This window comes from Octopus sinensis, linkage group LG20 (genome assembly GCF_006345805.1).
Source record: "Octopus sinensis linkage group LG20, ASM634580v1, whole genome shotgun sequence".
Classification (NCBI taxonomy): domain Eukaryota; kingdom Metazoa; phylum Mollusca; class Cephalopoda; order Octopoda; family Octopodidae; genus Octopus; species Octopus sinensis.
The window spans coordinates 19,677,183-19,699,847 of NC_043016.1; the positions used below are offsets into that span (position 1 = coordinate 19,677,183).

Genomic DNA, 22,665 nt, shown 5'->3' on the forward strand with positions numbered 1-22,665 from the left:
AGTGTGTAACTGGTACTTAATTTATCGACCCCAAAAAGATGAAAGGCAAAGTCGACCTCGGTGGAATTTGAACTTAGAAGGTAATGGCAGATGAAATACGGCTATGCATTTCGCCCGGCGTGCTAACGTTTCTGCCAGCTCACCTTGTGGAGTTATACCATACACCTGCTGCTATGTTGGGTGGATCCTGTTATCAGCTGAGTTTATTATGAAGATTATCCTGCTACCATCCTTTGGCTGAGGTCTGGTAATGTTTATCTTTCTGAAGACTTTAGTGAAAGTCATTGTGTGTTGGACAAATCTGAAAGAGCTAAAGACAGACCCCTTCCTCATTAGCCAAGACCTCATCAACTTTTTCAAGTAAAGGAAAGTGGGGGCAGAGAGAAATGTACTGTTTTATAGCAAATTTGTTGAAATGCGATTGAAAGTGGTAAGCACAGTCCATGTGAAGGGTCCTGCTCTGTCACATGTGCTTTTAACCTGAAGTAGGACAACTGGCAAGGACACATGCTGCAGCGACCAAGGTGGCAGTTTTGTAGGGTTTCCTCAAGTAGTCACCTTCCATTTGGAAAGCCATTTTTTGAATATTTTTGTTTCTGTTATTTTCATTTTTTACATATTTTCTTTTTGTTATCCCACACTGATGCTTTGTGTCATCCTTGATGTTTTTGTCAACCCTTGTTGGTTAATAAAAAATAATTAGTAGTATTGTTAATAATAATAATAATAATAATAGTACTGCATTGAATACCTTTCCTCATGTTTTTTTGTATACTAACATACATGTGTGTGACTCTGAGTTTATATATTGCTTGCTTAAACAAATAACCAGAAAGCCTGTTGACCAATTGACAATTGAGCCTTCTATAGTTTCTTTTGTTCTCTAATTGTTCATAATGTTAGTTTAGGAATGGAATGTAATTCTATGCAAAAGGAAGTAAGTCTACTGACTGGCCTTGTACCACAAGCTTTGGCCATCTTCAGAATGGTGTTATAGAGCTATTTGTTCTGATTTACTAAAGATGACAAACATAAATAGGTGTTGGCTGAAAACTCACCAATCCTTTCTCTTCCTTGATTACAAAGGAGATCTTCATTTAATGTATTAATTAGTTGTGCTGTTAGGAAAAAAAAAAAGTGAGAATGGTTTAAACAGTAAATTGCTCAACAGACTTTCTGGTTGTTTGCCACATTTATTACACAGTTGAAGTTTCTTTCACGAGGTTGTCCCTCTATTAACAGGAAATAATTGCCCATATGTAGAGAGTGACAACTAAACTATGATATAAACTTTGTTGTTTGGATATGACTAACACCAATTAATCAAATCATAACTATTATCATAAAATCAAATCATGGACGCATGTAGCTCTGAGATGCAAAAATTAACAAATGCTGATAGTAACTGCTTTTTGGGTGAAACATGATGGCAGACCATATCACTTCAGTCTGGAAATATTTCACAATATTAATATATAATGGATAGGCGAAGTGGTGGAAATAATAACAGCAATGAGAATAACCATATTGGTTATAGGAACTATGTTAACGAACCAAAGTGTTCATGTTACCTGACGGGTCAGGAAGGTTACAACAAAAAGGTATGCTTATCTCTTTTATTATGTGTCGTGGTTGTTTTTCAAAACTGAATATTGTAATTGTGGAACTCTCTCTTCCTCCTTCAAAAAAAAAGAAAAGAAAAGAAAAGAAAAATGTAAGGGGAAAAAAAACATTCTGGCTTCATATCTGTCTTCTGTTGTGTTTCTTCTATATATGGTAAATATCTGTGCTAGAAGTATTGATGTTGTTTTGTATTGCTCACTCGTACTTTTTTTTAACATAGGCACTGGGATATGATTAAGGTTTTCACTTACTTTTTAATTTTAATTACATTAGAAGATGAAGTTAGTGCATAAACAGAAACAACACATTGTTGATGACTAAGAATTGCATTTTTCTTTGCTTTCTTAACATACTGTAATACCTAATGGTATGCAATGAGAGATATTATGGTAGCCAAAAGCTTTGATTAAATGGTTATCAAGCTGAGGTTACTAGAGCTAACTACCTGTTCCAAGACCACCACAAATGGAGTGAGCCTAATTGGGTTGCTCAAATGTTAGAAATAGCAATGAAATATCTATCAAATACACCCTACTATCATAAAAAAAAGGAAATGTTGGATAATGTGGCCCTAGTCGGATTGCATCTAATAAAGTCTAGATGGTCATGACTGGCTGCCTTTGGTCATGTATGTATGCATGTGTATCTATGTGGGTAGGGATGTGTGTGTGTGTATATATATATATATTATATATATATATATATATATATATATATATATATATATATATATATATATTGTATTAAAACTTAGCCGAGGCTAAACAAATGAAAAGCAGGATTGGCTGTGTTGTTAAAAAGTTAACTTTACAACCAGGCTGGTCTTGAGTTCAGTTCTACTGTGCAGCACTTCAGACTAGTGGTTTTGTGTTGACCAGTGCTTTGCAAGCAGAAGTTGGTGATGGAATCTGCCAAAGCTAGTCTTGCATGCATACACTTGCACAGGTGCACATGCACAGTCACTGTGCATCTTGTTTCACTGATATATATGTCATCAGATAAAAACAAAACAAGTAAACTGGTGCTTTCAAACAAATTTGGTCCATTATAAGAAAGCTCATAACCAATGACATTTTTCACAAAATTATGCATTACCAAAAGACAAAAAACAAATTGCTAGAACTTCAGTGTCTTAACTAGTAGTTATGTATAGGAACAGGTTTGTGCATGTAGACATAGCATATGGTCATCCTTAGAATATCTAATGATTTTTAGAGACAAGGGGTAATGAGGAGGGGACGGGAGTAAACTCACAGTTTTATCGATATATCTGGTTGTCATTGCTTAACTGGCTTTCTGCATGATTCCATGAGGTTGATTTATTCTGTGTATTTAATATGGTTCTTACTCTTACTCACTCAGTCACTCACTCACTCACTCTCTTTCTCTCTCTCTTTTGTTCCCTCTCTTTCTCAGTTGATCCACGAAACTCTCAAAATTAAAAAGCTGAAGGACACAGCTTCATGTAAAATAGCAATATATAAAACAAGCTTTTTTGGAAGCAATTACATAAAGCTATAAATAATAACGTGTAAATCATTGTCATTTATTGTCACATTTAACGTCTGTTTTCCATGCCAGCATGGGTTGGATGGTTTGACAGGAGCTGGTAGGGTGGGTCCACACCAGGCTCCAAATGTCTGCTCTGGCATAGTTTCTAGGGCTGGATGCCCTTCCTAGTGTCAGCCATTTTACAGAGTGTACTTGGTGCTTTTTATGTGGCAACATCTCCAGTGCTTTTTACATGACACAATCATCAGTGCTTTTTTTTTTTGTGGCGCCATCACCAGTACCTTTTATGTGGCACTAGCATCGGTATCAATTCTGCTGTGGTAGATGGGTTTTCTTCAATATTAGGTTGAAAAATTATTTTAGATAGAAAGCATCAAAGACAATCTCTAACTTGAAAAGATCTTTTAAACCCAATATTTACTTGCTGTTATTCATAGCTTTATGTGTGTGCTCAAGATATTCTGCTCCAAAAAAGGACTATTTCACATTCTCTCAAAAAGTTTATATAAAATATTATGACATCAAAATAAAATACTCTTTGAGAGACTGCAACAAATACTTCTATAACACTAAAGATACTAATATTTATAATTTTTTATTTTTAAAGAAAAATGTTTTTTTTTTTGTTTTGTATATTTAGATCTATCCTACTATGTTACAATTAGATTATTTTCTAGTCATAATCAGCTGTTTTATTCTTGAATGTGGTACACAGTACTGAACCTGGTTCAAGCATAAACTTAAGGTAAAGTGTAAAGACTCCCTTCGGTCATGAATGACCATGAGATGCACTTAGAAAGTTCCCCTCCAAGATACAAGTCTGGGCATGGAAGACCAGCAGTTTCCCATGCATACCAAACTCCCCTCTCTATGCCACCAATATTTCCCAAGGGAAAGGGAAAGGCTGATACAGCTTGGCACTTGTGACATTGCATTTAATTTCTAGAACTGAGTGAACTGGAGCAATGTGAAATAAAGTGTCTTGCTCAAGAACACAATACACAGTCTGGTCTGGGAATCAAACTCACTACCTCATGATTGTGAGCCTGACACAGGGTAATTATGCAGTTATCCATTAGGTTGTTGATTCCTAAACTCATTTTGTCCTGGAACTCATTGTACAACTTTCCAAACATCATGAAACCCATATCTATAATTTATGGGCAATAGTTGCATGTGATTGCAATAAAAGATGTTAAATGAAATAAAAGTTAAAATTTATTCTTATATATATATATATATATAAAAAGGCAACAACTTATAAACTTATTTTTAAAATGGTGCACACCATTTTTAAAAAAATAAAAAAATAAAATAAATTTTTATTGCATTTCCTTAAGATACCTTATCCTATGGAACACCAGAAATTTTTCTTGGAACATTCATTAGGGAACACACTAGCCACTAAAGATTGTGGTTCCCAAATCAATTCAAGGAAAGTTGCACTAAATGAAAAATTTGATTGTAAATTAGTAAAATATATTACTTGATTGGAAATTTAACATGATATTCAGTAGGAATTCTTTTCTCTTAAAATTCTTATTTAAACCCGCCATATATCTGGCCCTAATATTCTACCTGTTTATGTTCAAAATGATCAAATCCAGCCTCTCACACCAACTCTACAATATCATTTGAAAATAAACAAACAAACACATGAAAATATCTTGAAGCTAAATTGTGATGCATGATCAATTCAAATCAATGTGAATAAATAAGCATAGCATTTGACAGAGTAATCTGAATGCTAAAGGTTTAAGGTAGCAACTAGCCTAAATTACAAAAGAAATTGAATCTAATCCTGAAAAATAGTATAGTCTTCAGATAAATCTGGCAACGCTGCTGAAGATAATGCCAAATAAATTACCTGTTTGAAGAAAATCTAAAAACACTATATTATGCTTATATAAATTAAATGTAAATCAGCAGCAGCTGACAGGCTATATTATCTGAAAGAGATGTCTTTTTGGCACCGTTGAGAAATCAACACGGTGGTTTTGTAAACAAGCAGAATCAAGCTGTTGCTGACGAAAGTAACATAACATATGACAAATGTATTTAGTTGTATGGCACAGCATTAGAAAAGAGCAAACAAACTAAGAAGCTTAATTATAAAACCTTGTATGATGATAATAATAATAATAATGATAATAATGATGGTTTTGAATTTTGGCATAAGGCCAGTACACTTATGGAGAGGGTGCAAGTCAGTTGCATCACCCCCCCCCCCCAGTCCTCAACTGGTATTTATTTTATCAACCCTGAAAGAATAAAATGCAAAGTCACCCTCAGCGGTATTTGAACTTAAAATGGAAAGCTGGCATGTTAATAATTCTGCCTGTTCACCGGCACTAACAACAACATCAATAATGATGATGATCATAATAATACTCCTTTCCATTATCAGCACAAGGCCTGAAATTCTGGGGAGTTGGGGGCTAGTGGATTACATTGATCCCAGTACTTGACAGATAAGTTATCAATTCCCGAAAGAATGAAAGGTAAAGTCAACCTCAATAGAATTTGAATTCCAGACATAATGCCAGAGGAAATGTCCCTAAATATTTTGTATGGCTTGCTAACAATTATGCCTGTTCACCACCTTAATAATAGTAATAATCATCATCATCATCGTCTGTTTTCCATGCTAGCATGGGTTGGAAGTATGACTGAGGGCTGGCAAACCAGATGGCTGCACCTGGCTTCAAACTTGATCTGGCAGAGTTTCTACAGCTGGATGCCCTTCCTAACGCCATGCCCAATAATAATTTCAAATTTTCGCCATAAGGGCAGCTTGGGGGAAAGGATCAAGTCGATTACATTAAGCGCAGTGCGTAACTAGTACTTACTTAAGCGACCCCGAAAGGATGAAAGGTAAAGTTGACCTTGGCAGAATTTGAACTCAGAACGTAGATGCAGATGAAATACTGCTAAGCATTTTGCCTGGCGTGCTAATGATTTTCCCAGCTCGCCACCTTAATAATAATAATGATGATGATTTCAAATTTTGGTATAAGGCCAGCAAATTTTTAGGAGAAAGAGTAAGTTCATTATATATGATCAACTTATACTGGTGCTTGACTAGTATTTATTCTGTTGACCCCCAAATAGGTGAGAGGTAAAGTTGAGCTCAACAGCACTTGAACTCATAGTGTAAAGCCAAAAGAAATACCACTAAGCAATTTGTCTGGTTCAGTAATGATTCTGCCTGTTCACTACCTTTGTAATAATAATAATAATAATAATAATAATAATAATTGTTTCTAGAGTAGGCACATGATCCGGAATCTTGGGAGAAGGAATTAGTCTACTGTCAACCCTAGTATTTGACTGGTACTTTATTCTATTGACCCTGAGGAGATGAAAGACAAGGTTGATTTTGGAAGAATTTGACCTTAGAATGTGTAGAGCTAGAAGAAATACCATATGGCATTTTTCTGATGTTCTAGAGATTCTACCAATTGAAAAATACATTGATAATAATGGGTCTTGGACCCATCAAAGTCTTTGTAGCAACATTGTTGATTTTTAATCTTTCCATTGTGTCGAGCGTGATCGTTGCCAGAGCGGCAAACTGGCTTTCGTGCCGGTGGCATGTAGGAGGCACCATTCGAGCAGGATCGTTACCAGCATCGCCTTACTGTCACCTGTGCTGTTGGCATGTGTAAAAAAAAAAAAAAAAAATTTGAGCGAGGTCGTTGCCAGTACCGCCTGACTGGCCCTCGTGCCAGTGGCATGTAAAAGCACCAAACTACATTCTCAGAGTGGTTGGTGTTAGGAAGGGCATCCAGCTGTAGAAACTCTGCCAGATCAAGATTGAAGCCTGGTGCAGCCATCTGGTTCGCTAGCCCTCAGTCAAACCATCAAACCCATGCTAGCATGGAAAGTGGATGTTAAATGATGATGATGGTGGTGGTGGTGGAGTCCATCTCTTCTATTTTGAATCCTTTCCTGTTGACATCTTTAACTCTTTACCATTCAGATTACTCTGTCAAATGTATTGCTTATTCATTCACATTGTTTCCAATCAATCATAGCTTTGAGATTTTGTTGATATAATTGTTTTATTTTTAGACTGACATTGCAGGGTAAGTGTAAGGCCAGATCTGGCCACTTTGAACATAAAACTGGTAGAATATTTGAGCCGAATATAGTTGGTTTAAATGCTGAAGGGCTAAATACAGTGCATAATTTATTTTGATTAATTTTGAAGAATTTTATAAACCAACTATATCTCTTTTGTTTTTATTGTTTGGGACAATTTTTGACATAAGATATAACATTATCATTATTAAGTGCCAAATACTCAACTTTAAAATTAAAATGGTGGATTCGGGGTCTTACCACACCATAGCTATAACATGCTTTGAACCAATGATCTATTTATTTTGTGGATAATATGGTGACCTTATCACAAAGACACTCGAAATAGTTTGTAGAAAAAAACTGATTATTTTACTGCTTCTGTATTCATTTTCTCAAATTCATTCTTGTCTGGTTTCTTTCTTTATTTATTCTTAATGATTTACTTAGTGTACATTTTTTTTATATCTGTTCTCTGCTTAGTTGTATTTAATATCTTGTAACTAATATATATTATATTGTGTATCTAAGTGTGTGTTTTCTACTCATTTCGTTTGGTAAACATTGCACGGATATTCCCTATTGTACACAGAGAAAATCGTTGCATGTGACACTAATTATGATAAGGATTCAGAATGGTGTTTTATTGTTTATATTAATGAAATGATAATAATAATAATAATAATAATAATAATAATCGTAACAACAATCATTAGTATAATTATTGTTGTTAAAAGAAATCCCCATTATTCTGTTAATGCTGTTGATACAATAGCAAAATCAAATATTTTAGTAACTGAATTGTGGCAGAGTAGACACTCATGTAACCATCAGCGCTACCAGTACCACCAGTTATTATTATTATTATTATTATAGTAATAACAACAACCACAATAGCATTACCAATAATATCTTAATTGTAAATAATTTGGACGCCCTCTCTACTAATAAAAGAAATTAGCGGATTGGCAAAATTGTGAGACCATTTGAAAAAAATGCAGCATTTTTTTCTTAGGATAAATGCTGCATTTTTTTCAAATGCTCTCACAATTTTGTCGATCCACTAATTTCTGAGTTCTTATGTTCTTAGTTCAAACCTCATTGATATCAATTTTGTCTTTCATTCTTTCAGGGTCAATAAAATAAAATAACAGTCAAGTAATGAGGTCAGTTTAATCAACAAGCCTCCAGTCCCAAATTTTCAACATTTCTCCAGATCGTCCTGCCAAACCCAGCTTTAATCTTGATCCTTCTTGGATCAATAAACTGTACCAGTAGTGTAATCAACTTAACCTCTCTCTCTCTCTCTCTCTCTCTCTGAATCTCTAGCCTTGTGTCTATGGTAGAAATCACTCATCATCACCACCGTCATCAGTGATGGTAGTGGTAGTAGTAGTACAACTGCTGGCACTTGGAGTAATGCTTCTAGTATTTCCAAAAACCATTACATACATAATCAGCTAGGGGTCTCAATGACGTGGATTTAGATAAATATGTTTAAGGGTTGGTGAACTGAATTGATCTTTGTGAAAACAAAACAACAACCATAAATCTTTACGGAATAACAAGCAAATCCTTGCAGATCTAAGATCAAACTGACCTTGAACAAAAAGGCCAAACCATTAAAGAGGTCCTGGATGTCCAATGCACACACACACTCACAAACAAGCATGCATATGAGTGTACACACACAGCCACACACACATGCATGTGCACAAGCACATACATGTATTCTTTGCTTACTCTCACCCTTCCCTTCTCTTGTAAGCAATCACACATCTACATACTCACATAAAAGACTAATTCTCAGACTCAAGGCAGACTTTGAAGAGAGAGAGGTCATGTCGATGATGGGATCACGAACAACAATGGAGGGACTTGGTTAAACAATCAATCGTTTATCAAACACATTAAACAAATGATAGACTAATTAGTTGGTTAGAGATATTTAACTGCTTGATTAACAATAAAGAAGTGAGGTTGAACTTGTGTGTGTGTTCATTATTACTGGCATAATGATCCCACTCCCCACCCCAACAGAAACAGAAAAAGGAAACTAAAAAAAAATTAACAAAATTTTCCCAATTGAAATTTAGCCTCTCAATTTGAGAAAGAAACAAATAAAAACTAGTTCCTTAAATCCTTAAAAATGTTTTAGCCCAAAGGCCGCGGCCATGCTGGGGCACCACCGCTGAAAAGGGAATGCTTACAGCACCTAGGTTTCCCAAGCGGTCACCCATTTAAGTACTAACTAGGCTCGATGTTGCTTAACTTCGGTGATCAGACGAGAACCGGTGCTTTCAATGTGATATGGCCATAAGTTGTTAGAGATTGTCAAGAAGGGAAGATATTTTCAAGAAATTAAGAATTAATTTCACAAAAATATTAAATTGCATGATCAAGTAACTGAGCCAAACTTTCCATTAATAAAAAAAAAAAAAGAATTAGCAAAAAAACCTAAAGGATATATTACATCTTAACCACATGACCATACCTGTGCCTAAGGAGAAAAGCGTAGTTTTTATAGAATGTAATATAAATTTAATGTTACTAATATAGAAGTTATCTGTACTCAGAAAGCAGTCATAGGTGCAGCCAGTTTGAAGAAATATGGTAAATGGTAGCACATTCATGTATAAGTATTCATTTCCTCTCACTCCACCCTTTCTATCAAGACTATATTTTACACACCAGAGGTGTTGGAATCAGTAGGGAACCTGTACATGGTCATTCAGTCTACTAGAAATAGCAGCCAAATTTCCATCAAATTAAACCCTACTTTCTTTGAAAAAAAAAAAAGAGAAGAAAAGATAGAAAACATTGGTAAATGTTGCCTGAAGTTTTTTTACTGGCACTCCATCGGTTCCGACAATGAAGGGTCCCAGTTGATTTGATCAACAGAACAGCCTGCTCTTGTATGTTAATTCATACAAGTGGCTGAGCAATCAACAGATATGTGTACCCTTAATATAGTTCTCAGGGAGATTCAGTGCTATACATTGTGTAACAAGGCTGGTCCTTTGAAATACAGGTGCTACTCATTTTTGTCAGTGGAATGGACTGGAGCAGCTTGAAATAAAGTTTCTTGCCCAAGAACACAACGTGTCACTGGGAATTGAACTCGCAACCTTACGATTGTGAGTCGAATACCCTAACCACTAAGCCACATGCCTTCATGTTGTCTGAAGAATTCTGTAGCTAAAGATAAATTATGATGTTCAAGGCTGGGATCTATTTTTGATCATCGGTCAGATTGGGACTAAATAACAAGCCATAGAAATATTTGGATGCCCTGAATTAGAATTGATATCTTAATAGATTTGTATAAATGATTCGTATTTCTTTACTGCCCACAAGGGGCTACATACACAGGGACAAACAAGGACAGACAAACGGATTAAGTCAATTATATCAACCCCAGTGCATAACTGGTACTTAATTTATCAACCCCGAAAGGAGGAAAGGCAAAGTCAACCTTAGCAGAATTTGAACTCAGAACGTAGCGGCATACGAAATACCACAAAGCATTTTGCCTGGCATGCTAACGTTTCTGCCAGCTCGCCGCCTTTGTATAAATGATTCTACTGACAGTTATGTGTTTTTTTGTTTGCAAGTGTGACTTTTACTATCATCGTTTATCTTACTTGTTTCAGTTATTAGACTATGGCTTTGCTGGGGTACCACCACCTTGAAGAATTTTTAGTCAAACATATCAACCCCCGGTATACTTATTTTCTCTTTAAGCCTGGTGTTTATTGTATCAATTTCTTTTGCCAAACATGGAATGACATAGTTTCTAAGTGAACACTTAACTACACCATCAGACATATTTTATTGACCCTGAATGGATGAAAGGCAATCTTTATATAACCCTGAACTTTCCTTTAAGGAACAGTTTATGCTGTTCCGTCACCTTCTATATCTTGAAAAGAAATAGGTTTCTAAGTTATGCACAAGATTACAAATTGTAAGAATGTGGTGCATTTGATTGCCCTTCACAGTATTCAGATTATTCTATCAAATGTAATGCTTATTTATTCACCTTGTTTTAACTTAATGATGCATTATCTCATAATTTTGAGATTGTAGTGATGTGATTGTTTATTTTTAGAATGTCATTTTAGGGTATATGTGGGAAGCCAGATCAGGTTGGTTTGAGCATAAGACCCAGGTAGAATATTTAGGCTGGATATGGCTGGTTTAAATGCTAAAGGGTTAAATTGGTTTTAATATTTGACTGCTTATTTTATAGATTCCAAGAGGTATAAAATATAACTTGATCCCCAGTCAGTAAGAATTGAAGACAGAGTGTAAAAGGACATCTCATCCCCAACTCTTTCTTCTTTCCTAATAATATTAATAATGAGCAAAATGCCACCCTGTCCAATGGACGGTGCTGAGTTGTCAAACATTTAAACCAAATTTTCTCAAAACAACTTGTCCAACCGTCCCATAGGCCTCCCCTTTGAGAAACACTGATTTAGTATAAATTTGAGGCACCAGCAAAAGGAGAAATAAAGATAGACTTTTTTTCTATTGCAAAGAAAAACGATTTTATTCACACAAATATGCAACCGAAGAGTTAAAAGTACCAGTAATGATAAGGCTGTTGACTGGGAGAACACAAATATGGTTTAAACAACAAGCTTGGCAGGAAAGGAACGTGCCTTTAAGCAGTACAAAAACAACAAAAAATGGAAGGTGCAGGTATGCATTCTCATCTGGAATCGATTTTTGTAATTTTTTCAAGACTTATACACGCACTGATACTGTCGGTATCAACATATCAAATTTGAGCATAATCGGATGGAGGATGCCTGAGATCCTAGAAGACACACAGAGAGACAGACAGAACAGATTTTATATAATAGATAATAATTCTTTCTAATCTTGGAATAATTTGAAGGGAGGTCACTAGTTGACTACTTGACTAGTATTTTATTTCATTGACCCCCAAAAGAAGATATTGAAACTGTTTTATTCAATATATATTAAAGCAACATTTTTTTTTTTGTTGTTATTGTGGTTTACAATCAAAGTACTTTTTTTTTTTCTTTTTTGTTTAAATATATAATTTTGTTGTTTTTGTTCTTTCTTCCGTGGGAATCACTGCTTTCACCACTGCCACTTCTTCTGTTACTGTTGTGTCTGATGCGGCCATCACCACCAATACTGCAAATATGATCTTTATGAATTTTGTTATCCTCACAACTATTATCACTTCTATTGCTGCATGAAAATGCTCCACTATCACTGCAATTGCCTGCCAAGACTACTACATCTATTAAACTATCTTTTTTTCTACCACCACCACCACCACCACCACCACCACCAGCACTGTTATTTGTTTGTTTTCTTTTGGTGCACTTATCACCTCTCTTGTTTATTGATGTTATTCTTTGGTGATCTATTGTTGTTATATTGTTTTTAATATATGTTTGTGTATCGTATTAATGTGTATGTGTGTATGTACACATACTTACACCTCTACATACCAGGAAGTACTAACACTTGTACTGTTTCTGTTTCAGTTACTATGTCTTTTTTGTCTAAATTCTGTTACATAGAAACCTTTTGAATTAAAGCTTTTGACCCCTTTTTTTCCCCCTTGGTTTCTGTTGGTTTGCTTGATCACAGTTGACCAAGAGGATAATCAACAGCATATAAATAGTTTCTAGATGCAGGCATGTCCATGTTGGCTAAAACGTTTTACAAAGAACAATAAAACACAAGACAAATAACACTTAACTTATGATAAGGTATATAAGGCTGCCTGAAAGGAATGGAGGTATATAGTTTATTAAATTCACTCTTGTGGATCACTGGTATATTATTAAATTGATTTTGGCTTAGAGAACAAATTGTATTGCAATGATGTTTGCATGGTCTATAACACTAGTGGTGGTGATGACAGAGAAGGAAGAAGAAATCATAGCACAAAAGTCATGGCGGTTAGGGCTGATGTTTGAAGATATGAAGTTATTTTCATACTGGAGACTTGGTTCAAATGCTTGTAGTTGAGTGGTCTCTATTAAAGGTGCTCTGAGGACAATAATGGTGCTAAAACAGGCAACCCTGACCCTAATTCCTGAAGCATAGATAGTCTACACAGTGAGTTTTCACATAAAGTGCCATTAAGTTTCACTCGCAAAAGTTTGGGTTGTTCCAAGGCTATATTAGAAGATACTTACCCAAGGTGCCAATCTCCAATTAGAGTCTTGACATTTCTACTGCTAGTCCTTCATCAAAGGTTATAGGAGGAGACTGAAAGAAAACTGGATGGTGGTTATATATACATGTACATGTAGACATATGTATTAGTGTGTCTATGTATGAATATGTGTATATTTATTTGTATTATGAATTTACGGTAAAAATATTTTTTACCTTCACCCATTCAATACAATAAATGAATTAATTGCATTGCAATTATAAGCATTTATGTATTTAGTATTTGGGTGCTTCACCAGCAGTATATTGGATAACTGATATCCCATAGTGGGACCCTCATAACCCCTATCTTACTTTGTACTATGAATATGTGTATATATTCTTTTGCTGGTGTTTGTTATTGAACTGAGGCCATGCTGTGACATCTTTAAAGGTTTGGTCAATTCTGTCAACCCAAGTATTATAGTATTTATTTTATCAAATGACCCAAGTTACAGGACATATATGGGACAATACAACACATACAACTTTATAAACACATGCACACACACACAAGCTTCCATCTACTAAATTCCACTCACAAAGTTTAGTCGACCTGTGGCTACATTTGGCATTTGCCCAAGCTGCCAGGCTGTGGAATTGAACTCCACTGCCTCATGTTTACAAGGCAAACTTCTCAGCCACATAATTATGCCTATACATACATATTTCCTTCTGTATGTAGATAAAAGGATTCATTAAGAAAGCATATACTTTTTTAATTGTTCTTTCATATGTTATATAATTAGAAGTTGTTTGTTTATTTTTGGTAGTATTTATTTCATTAACTCTCTCTCTCTCTCTCTCTCTCTCTCTATATATATATATATATATATATATATATATATATATGATCTCACTAAACATAAATATGTATGTCTAACTAATTCCTTTTAAAGTCACATTATAAAAGTAATAACATTGTATCCAATTAGAATTTTAAAATTGATTAATTTACTTATGATTTATTTTGTTTTAACAAAAATAATCTAAGAAAGGAGAAAACCAAATTTAAAATTGGTTTCCTTTTTCTTGCTTTTCTTTTGAATTTAGCTGAAATTGAAATTGTCATTTTTATTTCTTTTTCTAGCATTGCAGTAACTGTGATCGTGGTTATGGTTTAACAAAAGCTGCCAGAAATATTTATGGTTTAACTTCTGCAAATACAAGATTAGTTCTTAGCAGCCCCAAACATAAGGTTTGGTCAGTTTCATCAGTAAAGTCAAATGAAATAAAACCTGAATTTGCTTGGCCTTACGAAGAAAAGAGTAAGAGTTACTCTGACTTATCAAAGTTACAATTTAAATCTTTGACAAACGAGCAAGTCGATCGGCTGTCAGTATCCGATCATCACAAATGGCTTAAACGTAGTAAGAATTATCAAGAAACTTGGCAACAGCCTGATCTGACCAGTGATTACAGAGGAGAATCTAAGAAAGACTACAACACTGAAGAGAATTCTACTTTTAGAGATAAAGTATTGTTTTTTAATAGAGATAAATTATTGTTTTTCAATAGAGATAAACAATTTAAATCTAATGAAATTAGAAGAAATGTGGATAAGAACCTACCAAATGACTATATGGATTCAAACTATCCTTTAAAGAAACATAATCTTAAAAATTCGGATTTGCGGCCAAAGTCTGAAAGTCAAGAGTCAGTACGAGTACCTGAAGATCGAAGACACTCTGATGAAGTTCCTTACACACTTACCCAGCTCCAAAGCAAAGCCTTTGAGTTTGGATTAAAAAGAGGATTCTCACAAAATCCATCAACTGTACAATCTTATGAATCTCTAAACTCTGAAAATTCTGATTTTGAATTTTCTGTTGAAGAAACTGGTCATGAAAAATCTCCATCATGGCCAGTTACTGTCCATAGTAAAATTCCTTGTGAACCATACACTATTGCTGTATCTAAGCAGTCACAAACTTGGTCTTCCTCAACTCCTATGTTAGCAGAACACAAATCTCTGTCTTCAGCTAAACAAGGAAATACTCCTCTATTTCAAAAACGTGATACTGAGAACACTCCTGATGACAGCTATGCTGGCAATAAACATTACCATAAACCAAAGTCATCGATGCGATTTAAAGAATTTTATAATTCTAAACCTGGATATCCCCCTCCAAGATTCGATTCTGATGGTCACAATTTAGGCGATGCTGAATATAATGTTCCTTCTCCACCTGAACGAGATATCCCAGTCCCCAAAATGATGTCCTCTGCAACTGAAAAGACTTCAAACAAAACTATGCTATCACATAGTCAACAAACTTCCCCAATTAGCCCTTTAATCATGAATTGGCCTCAGTTATCCTCCTCCTCTTCTAATCTTCATAGAGATACCCAGACTTCTTTACCTGAGGAAGAGCAAAAGAAAAGGTTCTCTACTTCTGAAGATGAAAAAGATAATAGTATGAAACCTAGGTCTGAGACAGATTCTAAAATTTATGGTAATTTGGTCACAAATCCTATCATGATAAGTGGAGAAAAATATGCTGCAAACAACAATTTTAAATTGGGTGATGTAAAAAGCACTACAGGTTCTTCATCAACTTATATAATCAAACAAACACCTTATTACAACACTAGCACTCAAACAGAGTTAGTATTTCCCAACACTCAAGAATTGTCAAATACAGGCAGGAATACAGAATTGTCAAAGATGAAAAGTGCGGGAGTGCAAGTAGGCTTAGAAAAAGATTTTAGCCATGAAAACAGTTTGCAAACTGCTCCACTGGCAGATAGTAAAGATTCTGATTTCAATTCAACCCAATCCAAGGTTGTGCAGTCTACTGGACTGCAAGCTTCAGTTGAAGGGGACTTAAATGTTAATTATTCAAGAGCTTATCAACCAATGCGCAGACCTCCTAGCGAGTCATTGACAGATCATGTTAGAAACCAGGCATCACTTTTAGAAGAAAAAAGGGATCAAGTCAGTGATATGAAATTTAATCTAGAATCAAATAAACAACCAAAACAAAGATCTGCATCGGAATCAGAAGTTAGACGACCTATCACGGTTGAGAATTTATTATCTGGTTACCAAGACTATGTACCAAGTACAGCCCCCATCCTCAGAAAGCTTTCAGAAGAATTTTATATGCAAGCATTCAGACAAGGCACTATTCCACCTATTAGCACATCATCCTCAAATTTGTCTGCATCACAGGAAACGTTGACACAAGGCTTAAAACATGCTGATTCCAACAGTAGTCTTGTAATTAAAGTCTCACAACCTGAGTCAACTACATCTTCTAGACCTAATTTCTTTAGCTTCCCAAACCAGTCAAGCACCTCTTGGGAGACACAAAAACATTATCCAGTCTCAGCAAATCAACATTTTAACAGTCAAGCTACAACTCCTTTTTTTGAATCTAAAGAGGACCAATCACTTGAGTGTCAACCTAATCAAAGTTATCCTTTACCAAAAAAAGAAAAGATCCCAAATTCTTATAAACAACAAAATTCTGCTGCCAATTATACTTCGGACACCAGTAATGCAAACAGAACATCATCTACTCTACAAGACCTAGGTATGCCAGAGAAATTTAGAGCTCAAGTTACCAGCTATGCAGTTCCACAAAAAACACAGGATTTGTATGCATTATCAACTACACCACTGCCTTTAATGCATGAATCTTCAGCTTCTACCAAACTCGATGCAAGCAAATTTAAAAAATTTCACAGTTCGACTTCTGTGCTAGACAGCAAAAAAAGTGCTTATGGTCAAGATCGGTCAAGTTTTCCTGGCAGTCAATCCTCTATATTCCGAAAGCATAATGAAGATAAAAATCCTTCAGCTTCCAACCAATCCGGTGAACAGATTTCTTCACAAATTACTGCTACACGCAGGGCATCAATGAAAAAAGCTTATGGAATGTATGATGAGACAGAAGCTGCATTGTCAGAAAGACCACTTATTAATTATAAACAATATCCATTTGAAAGCAAAGACCTATTAGAAATATCTGAAAATGATACTAAATTTGAACCAAAATGGGATCATGTCCCGAGAAGGCCACGTGTAAGAGAGGGCTTAAATGAAATGGGTCAGTCTATGCAAGGTGAAGGTTTGAGTAACTCGAGTCACAATACCCAGGCAGCTACCTCTATTGTACATGGACGTAGTGACAGTTTGCCTTTGTCTGTAAAGCTAGGTGATGAAGATAAGTTTGCTGTGCCACAAGGTCCAGCCCCTAAAAAGGCATATCAGAGCAGTGTTGCTAATCAACGCAACATGAACCGAACAATTTCCGAAACAATGTATCCATTAAGGAGCTACACAAGTAACTTAGATGTAACTTCATCTCAAACTCAGGAAATGTCTGCTAAGGCTACACTTGAAGATGGATGGAACCCTCAGCAATTAATAAATCCTCAGAGTGACAGTTACGACAGATTAAAGAATTCTCGACGAAGAAGTTATACCAGTAATGACAATGTCTTCAAGAAGTCTATCTTCACTGCTCCATTGTAAGTAATTGTAATTTTTTAAAAATAGATGTTATGTTCTTTTGTCATTTATCTTTTACTTGTTTCAGTCATTGGACTGTGGCCATGTTGGGGCACTGCCTTGAAGAATTTAGTCAAACAAAGCAACCCCAATACTTATTTATTTTTTAAGTTTGGTTCTTATTCTCTTTTGCTGAACTGCCAGGTTAAAGGGATGTACTTCAACTGTCAAATTATTGGTAGGGTACGAAGACACACACACACACACTTTCCTTCTATCAAATTCATTCACAAGGTATTGGTCAGCCTGGAGCTCTAGTAGAAGATACTTATCCAAGGTACTGTGCAGTTGAACTGAATCCAAAAGTGTGTGGTTGCAAACTGAGCTTCTTGATCACACAGCTATGCCCAAATCTACACAAACAGATTGAAAGATATTTTGTGAATTAATCAGCTAATTGTTTTTGTAATCATATTTATAATGAAAGATATCAGTGTGCAGGCCAAATGTGAAATGTAGGTCTCATTTCAAGTTATAGGCCTAAACCAGATATGGACTGTAGAAATGTAGAACCTGTTTAAAATTAATCTTTGAAATATTTTCGTAATTTGTGCTGAATAAACATTGTTTATGTTTGGCTTACAAATATATACATGTACATGTAGTGTTATATACATGTAGTGTCATGTGATGTACTTTATAGAACAGAATGAAAGAATTAGAACAATTTGTGAAAACAGCTAATTCATTCCCAAGGGGGTCTGCCCTTTGTTTCTAACTAGTGAGTGAAGGTTCCCACAAAACTATTGACCTCATGCCAAGTGGCCTACCTGAACACCCAGATTCAGAACTGGCCTGGTAAAAACATAGAAGAAAGTTCTAAGATAAAGTTATGATGGGTGGTTTTAATTTAGACATAAATACTTCAGATTGAGAGATCTTTGTACTGTAGAATGAGAGGTGTTGGCTTGGGTGGAATTGGTATAGAAAGAATTAAGAAGTGTAGCATGTGGGGGGAAAGCATTTATTAGTTATGAAAATTGTAATGTTGAAATTTGGCACTGCCTAATAAACAATAGGTACACAGTTTGAGTTTCGCCATTGGAACTGTTTCTTATTCAGTTTTAAATTGATACTTATGTTTTATATCACAATCTCAGATGTGAGAGTAGCATTCCATCTTGGGTTACATAAATAAAAAGTTTACTTTAGACACTGTAACCCAACATAGCCTCTAAGAGATATAATAGTCATGGCCAGAAAGCCCTTTATGGGCCTGCTCAGTCAGAATTGACCTTGGGCAAAACACCAACAAGATTTAAGTGATCTTATTCCAGATGAGGTGAGGGTAAGTGTCTTTCAATTTAATCCTTGACAAAAAAAGACATAAAAAAAGTCAAACCCCCAAGGGACATTATGATAAATCTTAGTAGTGGTTGTTGTCATTTAGCTTTTGGTCATGCTTGAATGAACACAGACAATCAAAGACATTCTGGTTATGACCAGAATGTATTTTGTATTATTCAATGTCTCCTTTCTTTTTCGTTTTTTGTTATCTGATATCACAACATAAGCAGCCAAATTACTCTGATTTCAGGATGATTTGGCTATTATTTCCAGTAAGCTGATCAACAACATAGTTTACCAGTGAAGCTAGTTGTAATTTTTTAAGCCCAAGGGTCTGCGCTAATTGAGGAGACACATGAACAAAGACAATTTAACCATAAATATGAAGAACATTATCTAATCTGGTTCTATATTTAAGAGATGAGGAATTATTTACATTTGACAGATATTTGTCCTCATCTTGTTTGTTGTTAGCACTTTTCGGCTGATATACCTTCCAGCCTTCATCAGGTATCTTGGGGAAATTTCGAACCTGGGTTCTCATTCCTAAGGTATTTTTCAATGTTATTATTATTATTATTCAGGTCACGGGCATATGGCGTAGTGTTTCAAAGCATGGGCTACTTACCTCAAGATTCTGAGTTCGATTCCAGGCAGTGACCTGAATAATAACAACAACATTGAAAAATACCCTAGGAATGAGAACCCAGTTTCGAAATTTCCCCAAGGCACTTGATGAAGGCTTGGAGGGTATATCAGCCAAAATGTTGTGTTAACAACAAACAAGATGAGGATAAATATCCATCAAATGTAAATTATCTAATCTACCCTTCAGATGGTAGGGTGTGATTCAGGACAGGTTTGGTTGCTATCTCTTGCAGCTTGAATACTCACAAACACCCAAATGCAGTTTGAACAACCGAAAGTAGGTCCTTTGTAGAATTCCTTAGTAGTGATCATTTGTAAAAGAGGACCTACTTGGTACTGTGTTATATTTTGTCAATTCCATAAGATTAACTTTGGAACTAAAAGCAACTGTAAAACTTCATTAGTTATATTATAATCCTTTTAGTAACAATTGTCTGAAACTGCTCTTGGTACTATGATAGAAACTTCCCATTTTGAGATTTGGGACCTAAATTAAAAGTTTTCATTGGTTTTTCATGTTGATTTACATTAAAACAAAAGCTAACTGCAATAAAGTTATTTCATTACATTCTTTATTATTTTGAAAATTAATTGAAACAAGAATAGTCCATTTCAATAGCAGCACTTTGGTACTAAAACTTCAAAAGTGTTCAAGTTTTATTTCAAGCCTTGACTCTTCCACTTAGACTGCCTTTAATTCATATTTTAACTAAATCCACACAGCACATTATAATATCCCTTGAGGCATCTCTCTCTCTCTCTCTCATATATATATATATATATATATATATATTATATATATATATATATATATATATATATATATATCCCTTGTAGTACACAAGTGTGTTACATTGCACTGTTAGAGAACCACTGCATCAATAAAACTCTCTTAAAATAAATTATTCGTTAAAAGTCTAAATTTAAATTAACAAATTATTTATGAAGCTTTCTTTATTCTCATATATCTTCTTTCTCAAAGATAATTTAGCTACTGTATTAACCTTTTATTAAGCCTCAAATTCTAATGAAATAGAACACAGTTCAAGAGGGCAGGTAGCAGTCTGTGTCTGCAAGAATTCTATTTGCAGAAAAAAGTAACAGAAAGAATAAAGTAATACTGTCTGTCCCACCAGTTTTGGTTCAGTGTGAATTTAGCTGCTGCTTTTAAGCTTCCAATACCATAATTTCTTGTGAAATATGCTTACAGACAAATGGATTAAGTCGATTATATCGACCCCAGTGCGTAACTGGTACTTATTTAATCAACCCTGAACGGATGAAAGGCAAAGTCGACCTCTGCGGAATTTGAACTCAGAATGTAGTGACAGATGAAATACTGCTAAGTATTTCGCCTGGCATGCTAACGTTTCTGCCAGCTTGCCACTGTATGTATGTATACATACATACACACTCACACAATGGGCTTCCTCACAGTTTCTCTCACCAAATTCCCTCACAAGGCATTGGTTGGCCTGGGACTATAATAGTAGACTGAACCCAAAATTACATAGTTGCAAAACACACGTTTTAATGATGCAGCCATACTTATTTACATAATCAATTTCATTTTGAAATTAATAAGTCGTTATTGGAAAGGTTAAATGGGTCCTGTTGCAAGCTTTAAGTCTCTCATTACTGTAGTTTTGTTTCCGGGAAAAGTTAACTTGGTTTTATTCTTTTCATGACTATATTGCTAATGGAATACGCTGTCCTAAGTTTTAATTAATTTCAATAGTTACAATGATTTTAGAATGATTTTAGTAAAATAACATTTTTAAAACTATTTATTGATTGTTGTCTTTATTGTTGTTGGTGTTGTTTAAACTTGATGGGGTACCCCACAAAGGCATTCTGATCATGACTAATTTATTTTTTTTATTTTTTATTTTTTTTCCAGACATAGTAATATCTCTATATCTAAAATATTGAATGAGAAACAAAGGTAGTAGGTTGTGATGTGAGAGAAATTTGGTTGCTATTTCCAGCTGGTTCAGCAGCCGTGTTGAGTTTTTCGTGTCTCAACAGGCTCCATTATTGCTTTAAGTAGCATCATAAGCTGGTGTTTCAAAAATAACTTAATAAAAATAAAAAGTTCTTTATATAAAAATGATAGTGGAGGGTTCTAATTTAAATAGGAGCACTTCAAAGCAGGAAGTACAGAACAAACGAATAAATAATTAAATAACCGAGTAGGTAGCGTCCTCGGGCTGGACTCGTTATCAGAAGGATTATTTAGCGGACTAAAAGAAGTTTGTCTTGTTTACAGTTAATTATCCTGAGGTATTTAAGAAAATCATAAGCTAATGTAGTTATGGGTGTGATGTTAGTGGAGGATTAAACTAGATTGAGAATTATTGCTAGTGCACCAGCGATCAAAAAATTTTAAAAATGCTAGTGTGGAGTTATATATAAATCCTCCAAAAGTATACTTTAAAGTTAAAAATTTAGAAAAATATATAAAACTAGGGCCTATCTTGTTTTATTAATCATACTTATTTATCACAAAATTGTGAATAAAACATTTTACAAGATACTCGAGAATTAACATAGATTTTCTAATGCCTTTAATTCATATTATTAACTAAATCCACGGCACATTATGATATCCCTTGAGGCATCCCTATATATATATATATATATATATATATATATATATCCCTTGCAGTGCACAAGTGTGTTGCATTGCACTGTTAGAGAACCACTGCATCAATAAAACTCTCTTAAAATAAATTATTCATTAAAAATCTAAATTTAAAATTAACAAATTATCTATGAAGCTT

General features: G+C 34.7%; 1 protein-coding gene and 1 non-coding gene across 4 annotated transcripts in view; one reads left to right on the plus strand and one right to left on the minus strand.

Annotated features, from left to right (window-relative positions):
* The window catches only part of LOC115222579 (protein Shroom2), a 268,678-nt gene that overhangs the window by 60,687 nt on the left and 185,326 nt on the right, over window positions 1–22,665 (plus strand). For all 3 annotated transcript variants that reach the window (XM_036511714.1, XM_036511712.1, XM_036511713.1), the window contains exons 2-3: window positions 1,243–1,601; window positions 14,519–17,907. In XM_036511714.1, the coding sequence (XP_036367607.1) occupies window positions 1,479–1,601; window positions 14,519–17,907 (3,512 nt within the window). In that variant the 5' untranslated portion in view covers window positions 1,243–1,478. The remainder of the gene's footprint in view (window positions 1–1,242; window positions 1,602–14,518; window positions 17,908–22,665) is intronic.
* On the minus strand, window positions 9,422–9,540 carry LOC115222700. Its single transcript, XR_003882741.1, has one exon. It is a non-coding gene; the product is annotated as a 5S ribosomal RNA (ribosomal RNA).